At 38.5% G+C, this 11,928-nt stretch overlaps 2 protein-coding genes across 2 annotated transcripts in view; one reads left to right on the top strand and one right to left on the bottom strand.

The window, feature by feature from the left end:
* The window catches only part of LOC139731574 (transmembrane protein 268-like), a 33,554-nt gene extending 31,170 nt beyond the window's left edge, over positions 1-2,384 (bottom strand). Inside the window, exon 1 of the mRNA XM_071642464.1 lies at positions 2,333-2,384. Coding sequence (XP_071498565.1) covers positions 2,333-2,384 — 52 coding nt within the window. The remainder of the gene's footprint in view (positions 1-2,332) is intronic.
* A 648-nt stretch (positions 2,385-3,032) lies between these two features.
* Positions 3,033-7,849, top strand: LOC139731565 (prostaglandin E synthase 2-like). Its single transcript, XM_071642455.1, has 5 exons — positions 3,033-3,581; positions 4,953-5,143; positions 5,780-5,980; positions 6,393-6,507; positions 7,721-7,849. The coding sequence occupies exons 1-5, from the start codon at positions 3,033-3,035 to the stop codon at positions 7,847-7,849; spliced, it is 1,185 nt and encodes a 394-aa protein (XP_071498556.1).
* The last annotated feature ends 4,079 nt before the right edge of the window (positions 7,850-11,928 follow it).

Genomic DNA, 11,928 nt, shown 5'->3' on the forward strand with positions numbered 1-11,928 from the left:
TGAGAACTGCTTTTAAGAATGATTAAGACTAATGATAAGTAATTAACAAAACCAACATGCTTGTCATTACTGCTTCTCTTGAATGAAATCAACAAATGTTCTAAAGTAGTGCAAAACTTTTTAAGGGATGGTTCAGTTTCGGTAGAGATGGGGCTTCAGGTTTCCAACTTCTTTTGATGTTAATTTTTTGAGATAATAAGAAACTACTTATGAAATGTTAAAGACCCATATAGTTCTGAGAGGAATTCAAAGTTAATTTGATGACAGTTGGTTTTGAAATGGCTGAGATATCCAAAACAAATAGATCCTAATAAAAGGCATAGGCAGGACCCATCTTTTATTAAATATCACTTTGTTTTGTTTGTTTTTTAATATCTCAGCCATTTCAAAAGCGATTTCCATCAAGTAATCTTTGAATTCCTCTTAGAATTATGCTCTAACATTTCATATGTCAGGGCTGCCAACACTGGAAACTAGTTGAGACTGAGACTCCCATTGTATAATTTAGGAGTCAAAATGAGTGAGATCAATAGAAATGCATGCAAATGAAATAAAGTTTTAGAGTGAGAAAGGACCAAAATGTGTGAGTCTCACGCTCAATGTGTGAGAGTTGGCAGCCCTGATATGTACAGTGGTTTCTTAGTATGTCACAAAAAGTTACAAGCTGAATCCTCATCTCAACCAAAACTGTACCATCCCTTTAAATGGGGTGGAGAAAAAAAAAAGCTCTGGAGTGGGCTATTTTGGGGGCAAATATTAGGAAAGAAAAGATATTTACCCAAAATCTTACCCTACATCCTACATCTTAGGACTCTTGAACCCAGCACAGACATCCCAATGTTTTATCCCAACTTTGTCAGCCTTATAAAGTCAAAACTAAATAGATTCTATACATGTCTGGAAATATCATTTTCAGCCATGTATAATAATTACTACCATAGCTAATCTGTCTTTTAAAGGGGAGGGGGTTCGAAAGGAACTCTTACCAACTAAACATTAATATCATCATCATAATCATTTCTACCTGCAGTGACCCGACACCAGAATAAGAATTAAATAATATATTATTTTTCTTTTGTTTGTTTACCTGATGAAGCAGGCACCCTTCTTTTCAAGGGTTTCGATTTAAAGAATTAAGTTTCCCAGATGACCAAGAGATCTTAAGTTCTAGAAAAAATTAAAAGCTTAGAAAAATATATTCAAGAATCATATGACTCAGTCAGGCTGATATTTACCCGGCAAGTGCAGTTAAATCTGCCTTGCTTACATCTGTCAAGGATATGTGATCACTAATTCCCCCACAAGAGAAAAGCCATGTATTGTTTAAAAAATGTATTGTTAGTTAAAATTAAAAACCCTGTTTACAATAGGCTATGTTTATAATGGCCATGCCTCTACCCACTGATGGAATAGTTGTTGAATACTTACTTGACAAAGTAGGCTACTTTGCCTTTACTTTACCTTAATCCAGCGATGGCGTACTAGAGTAAACCCTGTTTGTGGAAGGCTTTTTACAAGCTGCCTATTTGCAGCAGGGGCTGTTTCATTCATTGATGAAAAGGCCCAATCAGGTGTCACTTCCCATAGAACACTTGTGAGTAACTTTTGCCTGCTGGTGTTCTAAAGTGGGACTAATCACACATGATGTTCAATTAGCTCATAGCTGTTTTATTGATGAAACTGCCCCCGCCAGAAATAGGCACCCTGCTGCAAACAGGGTCGATTACTCTTGGTCCTACCAGGGAGGTGGGGTGGGAACTCTGCTCTGCATGGGCAATACCTACACCTGTATTCATCGATCAAAACTTCGAGCTCGATGACAATTTTGACACATTTTGGGATGGGAGACTTGTCAAAATGAATGTCACATGCCTTTGACTGTAGCTGTAGCACAAGTAGAATCTATAAAGTAAGACAAGACAAGGGCAGTTACTGGTTCCATACTACCCAGACAGAAAAATCTGTCTGTCTAGACTTGGAGTTTTGTTTTTTTAATAATTTTTTTTACTTATTAATGCTCTCCTCTGTCAGAGTCTCTGTGGAACATATCCCCGACGAGTCAACGACTTGACCGAAAGATCGGTCTGTATCTGATCGTCGGGGATATGCTCCGCGGAGACTGTGTCTGACTTCACGGAGGAGAGCATTAATTCAACGTCAACAAATAAAAGACTCCTCCGGACAGACGGATCTTTCTGTCTAGTCGACAAGAAGATACAGAACCATCTTTCGATCAACATACTACTAGTCACTACTACTACTGTGACTAGACAGTCTGACTCGTTTATAGTGGCAGTGGTATATTGTCCATCCTGCCAATTTCAGAACTTACCATTCTCAATAAAGACACCTTCAGGAAACTCCGAGGGTATGGTGCCGTCCATGGTTCACCTGAAAATGGTATTGATGCGTTCACCGTCACGACACAGTTTGATGATGTAATTCCACAGAGTTAGATCTTCACCAAGAGTTTTCATCAAAAACTTAAAGAGTGATGAAATGTTTGACGTCTGCGGTTATGCGGCGAAAATAGTCTATTATGCACCAGGTTCGGTTGGCTATGTTTTGATACATGCAGTCTCACATCCGTGCGTAGAGTCTACTACAACTTACAAGCCATGCGACTTCCCACAGTCGTCAGTCGATGATGATGATACGGGCGGGGATACCATCTCACTGATCTATGCCTATGCCATGGAGCGTGTGGAGGCGCCTGCCGAAGGAGAGAGGGTGACGACGACGCTGTCTCCTGCAGCTACTACAGGTGCAAAATTGCTTGCTTTAGATCTAGTACAGGCTACTCCAGCATTCGTGTGGGACTAAAGACACTCGACCACACCAGTCGGGCGTTGCAACTTGCAACACAAATGCGATGGTCATGTTTCTCAGTCCCATATCATTAGCAGGTGCTTCTATGCTGCCGCACCTGTGGGCCTACTAGTACCTCATTTCGGAGTTTACTTTTTTTATGCGAGTTGTTTTCACTCCGTGGTTGCGCAATAAGTACCTGTAGATGGCGCTATAACATAAAAATGGCGGCGCCCATGCGTTACGCAATTTTGCGGTATGGCCAGTTTTCTGGTAAATTATTCCTACAAAATGCCGCAGGCTGTAGTAGAACAGCAAGGATTGACGCGAGACTTTTCTCCCGATTCAGGGATCCCGGTTTCATCTCAGGAAATCGCTTTGCTGTTTTGAATTCATTGAGTGCTTTGTCGGGTCTCATGTGCGGGGCGTACCTTGCTCAGCGATGGGCTGGCTTCCCGGGATCGCAGCCATGGGGATTGCCCTCTCCGCAGGCCAAGCAGCGTAAAGAGACATACAATCGTTGCAGCGATGAATCGCAGCCAATGGAACGGAGACCACGAGTTTTATCCCATGAAGATGGGGAAAGACTCAATCTTACTCTGTATCAGTATCAAGTGTGTCCATTCTGCTGCAAATTGCGAGCATACCTCGATTACTTCGGAGTTCCATACACCATCGTAGAGGTGGACCCAATCTTCAGGAAAGAAATCAAGTTTTCGGAGTACCGGAAGGTTCCAATTTTACTGCAAACATCACCTGGCAAGGAGGACATTGTATGTCTGAGTGGCTTTTGATATCTCTGGGTGTTTGTTTGTTTGTTTGTTGTTTTTTTTTTTTGGGGGGGGGGGGGGAGGTTTCAGTGTACCTATTAAAAGCAGCCATTAAAAAGGGTGTTGTGTAGGCCTAAATGCTGCTAAGTAATCGTGGTTAGTAAAAGTAGATCAAAATCTACCTTCAAATCAAGTAATTTTAACCTGTTGACGATTTCCAAGTATACACGGGCAAGTGTCTGAGGGAAATGAGTGTTGTAGCAAAATCAGACCGTCCTCTTATGGGTTAAATTCATGCGAATTGATGTAAGAGAAGGGACGCATCATGAAATAGAGCCTAAAAAGACTAGAAGCAGGTGTTCACTATTTGGCTGAAGAAGTAAATGTGAAAAAGAGAAACTAAAAAAAGTCTATTAAAGTGTCATCTTAATCAAATGACTGTTGATGTACTTGCTTTAGACTGTGAACCTGTAATAAGTGTAGACTAAGCACTACCTGCTATCCCTATGACAATTTATTTCATGATTCTGCTTCCTGTTCTGTGTACATTTTCTTTGTTGTCTCATAATCAGTGCATCCTCTTTTGGATTTAGTCTTATGTTTGTAGGGCAAGGTATGGTGAATAATGAGCAATATCCTTTCCTCTTTAGGTAGCCTGACTTCACATAGTGACCTAATTTATAAGTAGCCAATGTTTGTTTGTTTTTTCCTACCAGATTTTACCATGCTTCACCCCTTGTCTAATTTCATTCACATTTTTATAAAATTTTTACTGACATTTTGATCAGGAAATGACTCCACAGTATTGTACCATAGTCTTTCCTGCAGGGCTGCATAAAGTGTAAAAAGGGATGGTATAGAAACCACTTACATGAAATAATAAAAAGCATAGAATTGTAAAAGGAACCCAGAGTTTATTTGATAAAAATCTGTTCTGTAATGGCCGAGATATCCGAAAGCAAAACAAAACAAAGTGGTCCTAATAAAGGTGGGTCCCACCTTCTATTCGGACTGGATATCTCAGCCATTTCAAAAACATATTTCATAAAATAAACTTCTTTGAATTCGTCTTAGAATTGTATGCCCTTCAATATTTCATATAAGTGGTTTTTAATTATCTCACAAAAAGTTATAATCTGAATCCCCATCTCAAGAAAAACTGTACCATCCTTTAAAGAGAAATTGCTCACTTTGCAATAATCACTGTGGCAGTGATAATTTTCTGAGTTTTGCTCCTTCTGTGTAGTTATAGTGACATATACTTGTCATAAAAAAAAAAAAAAAAAAAATTGAAGGAGATGAACTGTATGTTAATGTTGTTTAGCCTTAGAGGCAATTGATAACATTTTCTGGATTGTTTTGCTCTCTCTTCAGCAAATGAATGATTCTTCAGTGATCATCAGTGTCCTGACGTCATTCATGGTGACAGATGAGAAGGACCTCCATCGCCTCGTCTCCTACTTCCCCAAAATGACCTTCACCAACGAGAAGGGCAAAGAGGTATCAGAGTTTGTCAACAAATACAACATCATGCTTGGAACGCCAGGCCTCACCAAGGCTGAAAAGTAAGAGTTTACATGCCTCTTAAATGACAATGCATGGTAGTCACATTCACGGAATACATCTGCTGATAACTTCGGACAGCTATGTTTATTTTCTATGGTTTGAAAATAGCACAGTAACAAGATTCATGTCATTATTTCAGCTATACCATGCACTGTATTGAATGGTTATGGCAAATAAAAATAAGGGGGGATCGTACTAATGCAGTGGATATATACAATTATGTATAGAAGGTGCTTTGGTAGGTTACTTGGTCTATTTTGTTTTGATAAGATGATCACCATTAAGGTGCAATTTTCTTATTATGTGTTTCCTGAATGAAACATCCTAATTCATTCATTTGATGTGTTTAAGTGTTTCATATTCTAATGAAATATGAAATGTTGATGCAGTTTGATATTTTTGCTTTGTAGTGGCATACCAAGGAGGTATGAGAGAACAGTTCTCTCATACCTCCTTGGGCATACATACTCCATGGAACAGGTCTTGAAACAACACTTGAAATCTCTAAAGATGTGATTACAAAAGAAAGAAACAACTTTTAAAGATACTTTGAAAGTTTTAACTGAGTTAGTTTAGGTTTTCATTCCCAACCAGTGAGATAGCTCTGAATGAACTGTTCTTCTTGTGTGAAACAGGGCCGAGATGAAGTGGCGAGCTTGGGTGGATGATGTCCTGGTGCACAACCTTCCCCCAAACATCTACCGCTCCCCTTCCGAGGCAGTCCAGGCCTTTGACTACATTTCCAGCAAGGGCAACTTTGGCGCCGTGCAGCAGTTCATCATCAAGTACATCGGGGCAGCGGGGATGTTCTTTGTGTCCAAACGGCTCAAGAAGAAGTAAGGGGATGAAAAGTCCAATGATTTTGTGTTGGTGAGACCAATGTATTCACCTTTGATCATGATTGTACTCTGAGAGTGAGTAGAGAATTGTCAGTAAGTGGCAGTGACATTGATAACATCAATTGCTGAAATTTATGAATTGTGATGTATGACATTTTGGTAACTTTGTCACTATTGATGTTAAACAATATGAACACACATCCACACACACACAGACACATAAGTACACAATCTAATCACTGTCTGCAGAATACTAGTACAAGAGTTTCGGGACAAAGTCTGTGATGTCTACAACAACAAAAACAACAATAGCAGTGACTGCGTTGTGTTGTGTCGTGTTGTGGAAAGTGTCATGTACCTAAGGTGCATTTCTTTCTTTCTGTCTGCCCTCATTTACATCTATTATCAGGTACAACATCCCAGATGACGTTCGTCAGTCGCTGTATGATGCAGCCAATGACTGGATGGGCGTCGTCGGCGACCAGGACTTCATGGGCGGGGCCAAGCCCAACTTAGCAGACTTGGTAAAAATAATGTTAAATGTTCTGAAATCGTTTTGTTGATTCTTCTTCTTTTGCACGTTTCAGTTGCACATTAAAAGTACCAAAAGACTTATGAGCGCAGTGACGACAAGGGCTACATTTCATTACAAAAGTTATCATAAGCCCCTGTCTAAAAATACTCTCCTGTGTAGCTTTATTAAGGGGTCATACCAGTAAACCTCACTATCTTGAGTGTTCCAAGACAGGGTAACACTAGGATTACACTGAACCTTACAATATTGTGTCATAGGCATTAATGATTGTGTTAAAGCTCACATGCCTGATGAGGGGGATTTTTACATTTCCTTTTTACTGAAAATTAGAATGATGTTTTACAGAATGTGGCACTCCTTGCCGTAATGCTCTTCTAGTAATTTGCTGCTATTACGAAGGCAACCATAGAACCTCAAACTCAATGCTACAAGAAAATAACCAGAATTGGCAATTTGCTTATCTCAGAACTGAAATCATATCAGATACAGTGAAAACAAAAGCCCAATTAGTTCTGTATGAATTGTCATTTCTCCTATATTTACCTCCGCCAAGGGAGGAGGTTATGTTTTCGTTACCGTTGGTTTGTGTGTTTGTTTGTTTGTCCGTGTGCGAAATAACTCAAAAAGTAGTTAACAGATTGGGCTGAAACTTGCAGGAAAGGTTGAGAATGACACAAGTAACAAACGATTAACTTTTGGTAGTGATCTGAGAATTTTGGGGGAATTTATGAAGGATTTTTGATATTTTGGCAGGTAGGGTCAATGAACTTGGGAGTTCAGGTTGCGCGTATTTGAGGTTTGCATGCGCGCACTAAAGTGCGTGTTCTAGTTTCTGCTAGGGCTAGGCGCGCCGTGCAGCTGAGGGTTTATGACGTAACAAAGGCTTCTATATTGGGAAATTTCAGCACACAATGCTATATAAGTATGTATGGGTGGAAATCACTGATATCTCTATGGAAGAACAAGATCAGTGGTCGAAATGAGCTGCATGCTTGGCGGAGGTCTGCGCTCTCAGAGTGCTTTTCTAGTCTGTTTTTACTATTATGATTGCTAACCCTTGCAAGACTTAAACAAAAATATCAGAAATCAAGCGAAGTTTTAACTATGGATGAGCATCTTACGTTTACTACCTTTTTTGATAAATTTTAGTTAATGTTTGTGTTACATATCTAGTATTGGTTCATGTTGTTTTGCATTTCTAGTCTGTGTACGGTGTGCTGAGTTCCATCGAAGGTCTGGATGCCTTCAACGACATGTGCAGCATGACGAAAATCGGGCCGTGGTACAAGCGCATGAGGAAAGCTGTGAATTCGCACGCCGGGGCACGTTGACTGCTGATCCAGAGATGACGATTCTAAAATATATTTTAGCACACACATTCTCTCAGTGTTCTTTTTGCCACTAGAATTTGGTGAGTGACAAAGAGACTCACTCTGTGATTGCAGGCAAGTGTTTAAAAGTACAAAATGTGTGTTGATGTAAACAGAATTTAAACTTGATACACTTTGTGCCGATGGATCAAACTTTAAAACTCTGCAAGTATTTATTAGTATATATAGGAGCAGTTATGTTGATACTGCATGGAATTTGAGGCATGCAGCAAGCAAAGGGACTGTGACCTGGCAGGATATCAGTTGTTGAAGTAGAATGTATTCTGTGTTGTTCATCAGCACAAGAGGAGTATGTAGTCATCGGAAGTAGTGTCTGAGGGAGATTTTGCCCTCGAATCACTTCTGAAGTTGTTATACTTCAAAGACTTCTTTTCACAAAGCTTCCCTGCATTGTCACTTCCAACATATTCACCTCTCGAATATCATAAAATTTTGAGGTGCTGATGCCAAGACTGATTTGCACTGAGACCATGAATTGCTCGTTTGACAAGGCACTCATTTGATATTCAAAGACACAAGTCATGTCATCAGTAGTGTTTCATGTGAAGTGTTGCACTGAATGAGTGTATTTCATGTATGATCTTCCAAATAAGTGTCATTTTATCAAAGACTGAAAGATTTACATTGTGACATGCCAATACTTTTATCTCCTGTATTTATCCCTGACTACAACAATAGCAACCACATGTGGATTTAAGTTTTGGCCAGTTTTTGTACTTTTTGTTTTAGCAAAATGAATACCCAAAGCTATCCTCGCTTGTCACAATTTATACCAGAGATGTTTAAGCCATTTCAAGCAGTGCTTTCTGACTTCTCGTGTTGATCATGTCATTGAAGTTATGTTTGATTTTGCTGATACGGGTAGTGGATGGTCTATAAGTTGCATCGTAAAGTTTGCATCATGAGGTGCTCTCAGTAAGTTTGGAGTTTTCTTATTTTCTTTTGCTTGAAAGTCATATATGTGTTACATGCTCTGCCTTTGCAAATACAATGTAGCTAATTACCATTTTCAGGTTCTGGTCGAGACTGATGTCATATTGCATTGCCTCAGAGAATGGGAATTGATTTTGAACAGAATCATAGGAACCACAGATTATGACACAAAAGTGGTGTGTAGGATAGACAGGGAACTGCTTTACTTGAGCCAGCCAAAGAATTTGTAATCGTTGTGACACAATTGACGTAGGTGCTGCAGCAAAATGGAATGTTTCTTGATATACAGTTGTACTGTGGATGTGGGAAGATTATTACACTCTATGTCTTCACATTTATAGATTTTGCAACTGAACCTTTCTAATGCATTCAGCCTTGTGCAAGCTGAAAATCCGTGTACTGTAAATCTATACCTCCTCATGGAGGTTTGTATACCTTGTATTATGTGGGGTACAACAGAGGATAGCAATTTCAGCAGATATTGAATCCTACACAATTACACACACATTTTTTTTTTTTTTTTTTTGGTCATATCAGGTCGATGGAGTAAAAGATGGTCTCTGATCTTTGAAAACTCCTCTTAACCAATGGAAAATCAGACCTGGACATGCGTAACAGCCATATCGTGATGGCTAAGACAAAATTATGAGAAGATCATTAGGTCGTACTTAACGGTTGGAAGATAGACCTGCGTAGTGTGTGTGTTTGTGTGTATTACATGCATAAGGAGTCAGCCTTGTAAGCCAAAAACCTTTTGTAAAATCCTATAGATCTGTTGCTCTGGCACTTGTTAACCTAATTGTAGTTCTTGTGAATTGTATTTGTTTGTTTTCTTCATGTACATGTACCTTGTACGTCTTTTAACAAGAAAAAACAAACTATATTCATCTGACGTAAAGGTTGCAAACATATGAAAGTGAAGGTGCTTTTGAATTTTACCCATGGAAAAACAAATACATTGTACACCATAAATTGATTAAGCAGCTTACTTGTCTCTATAAAGTAGCTCTTTAGATACTAGTATTCTTCTAAGAAAGTGGCAGATTACAATTGTTCAGGAGAAAGACAAAGAAATTTGACAGTGTTCTTGCCTGTGAGCAGACTCGTCAAAATGTTGTCTGCATGGTATTTCCTGTTCACACCCAGTAGCAGGAAAAAAAAAATGTATATTAGTGAATCTATTTGTGAATACACAGTAAATTTCAATAACTTGATACACAAGATTGTCCCATGAAAGTGGCAATAGGGTATTTTCACATTTTTGCTGTGAATGTTGTTATTTTTTTTTCATCTACTTCTTGAATAAATTGATATGACACAATGTGAAACAATACCGGTTTGATGTCTTTTTGTGTTCACAAAACTGTCTCGGTTTTAGAAATCTGATAAAGTCAATGACTGGGGGTCTATTATACACCCAGTGAGCTTGATAGCCCTGTCACATGGATATTGTAGACCATAGCCATTCACTTTGTACCATGGTACACATCATATTCTGTTATGTCATTATTTTCATCAAATTAGTAACTTGTACAAATATTTTCTCAGGTTTGAGTTTCTTCAGTTTGTCTCCCTCTACAAATGAAAATTTGTTAAGATCGCAACTGCTGATCTGTAAATTAAAGGACAAGTCACCTTCATAGACACGTGGGTTGAGTGAATGCAGCAATATTAGTAGAGCACATCATTGAGAGTTTGAGGAAAATCGGAAAATCCGTTCAAAAGTTATGAATTTTTGAAGTTTCTGCTCATTCAAGGCTGGATGAGAAGACTACTATAGCTTGTGATGTCACATGAGTACAACGATATAAAGAAAGAATAAAGAAAATTCAACATATTCTCACTTTTCTCGCATAACAAAAGAGCACTTGACTTCTCTCTTTCAGAAGGCAGGGGGAATAATATTGTCCCTGGTTGCTGGCAGTGACACGATGAACATGGAACAAATACCCTAGCTCCGAGATTCCGACATTGTTGTGTTAAGTAGTCCAAGGCCGACAAGGCATGTTCATCGTGTCACTGCCGGCAACCAGGGACAGCCTGGTGGTAGTGTCGCTGCCCGGAAAGCAGTAGATGACAGGTTCGAGTCCCACTGGTTCCTTTTTTCCGACATGTTTGTTAATTTACAGATCAGCAGTTTCGATCTTAACAAATTTTCATTTGTAGAGGGAGACAAACTGAAGAAACTCAAACCTGAGCCTTCACCCCTCTGAATAATATCTTTCTTTCAAATATTTTCTCCTCCACACACTTGCATGGTACATTATTCTTTCCAAGCTTACAAACTGATAACTTTTCATTTAAAAAGTTAGTCTTTTACTTTTATTTCATCTTGCCAATGTGTTTCTCAATCACAAATCCATCATACCAGTCCCAATTTGCAAAGCATACTCATGAAATTTATATAAAATATACATTTAAGTGTGTGAGACTTTGGTTGTACATGTATAGACAGGAGTCTAATTACTGTCAAAATATTCAAGTGTTCAAATGGTGTGTATAAGATTCCATGTACATGTATATGAATACAGGGTGACATATTGCTAAATTCAGGGAGCACAGGAAGAAAATAAGAAGGAACTACATGTGGCCCATGATATTGCAGTACCCTAGACACTTTTAAAATAAGATTTTAATGGAAAGGAGTACAGGCGACTGTTATGACAAAGTACTCAGGACCAGTAGTTTTCTTTTGTTATACAGTTGTATCAAAATTTCTTTATAGTGGAACAAATTAAGTATAAAAATATGTGGATGATAACTTTGGGACCTGAATATTACTTTGTTGTATCTGAAATTTCGTTATAACTATGTTCATTACAACGGGAGTGTACTGTATTGTTTGACTGAAGACTACTTTAGTTCATTAAACACAATTTGCATGTGTTTCCAACATGGCTACAGGCTTCCAGAGTAACTAGGCTTTTGTAACACTGAGAAGTTAGGAAAGAAAATGAAAATGCAATGTACATGTACACGTTAAAAAAAAATAATAATTAAAAAAAAAAAAAAAAAAAAAAAAAATATATATATATATATATATATATATCGTATACATAATAATAATCACTTAGCTGTGAATGTAC

This window comes from Diadema antillarum, unplaced genomic scaffold, assembly GCF_040938485.1.
Source record: "Diadema antillarum isolate AM-2024a unplaced genomic scaffold, OU_Dant_1.0 seq00000379_RagTag, whole genome shotgun sequence".
Classification (NCBI taxonomy): domain Eukaryota; kingdom Metazoa; phylum Echinodermata; class Echinoidea; order Diadematoida; family Diadematidae; genus Diadema; species Diadema antillarum.

What these genes read in the sequence shown, in the direction of transcription:
- LOC139731565 (XM_071642455.1), top strand. Translation starts at nt 3,033, where the DNA reads ATGGCGGCGCCCATGCGTTACGCAATTTTGCGGTATGGCCAGTTTTCT. An exon ending in GGCCTCACCAAGGCTGAAAA is followed by an intron (nt 5,144 to 5,779) that starts GTAAGAGTTTAC and finishes TGTGTGAAACAG; the next exon opens with GGCCGAGATGAAGTGGCGAG. An exon ending in TCCAAACGGCTCAAGAAGAA is followed by an intron (nt 5,981 to 6,392) that starts GTAAGGGGATGA and finishes ATCTATTATCAG; the next exon opens with GTACAACATCCCAGATGACG.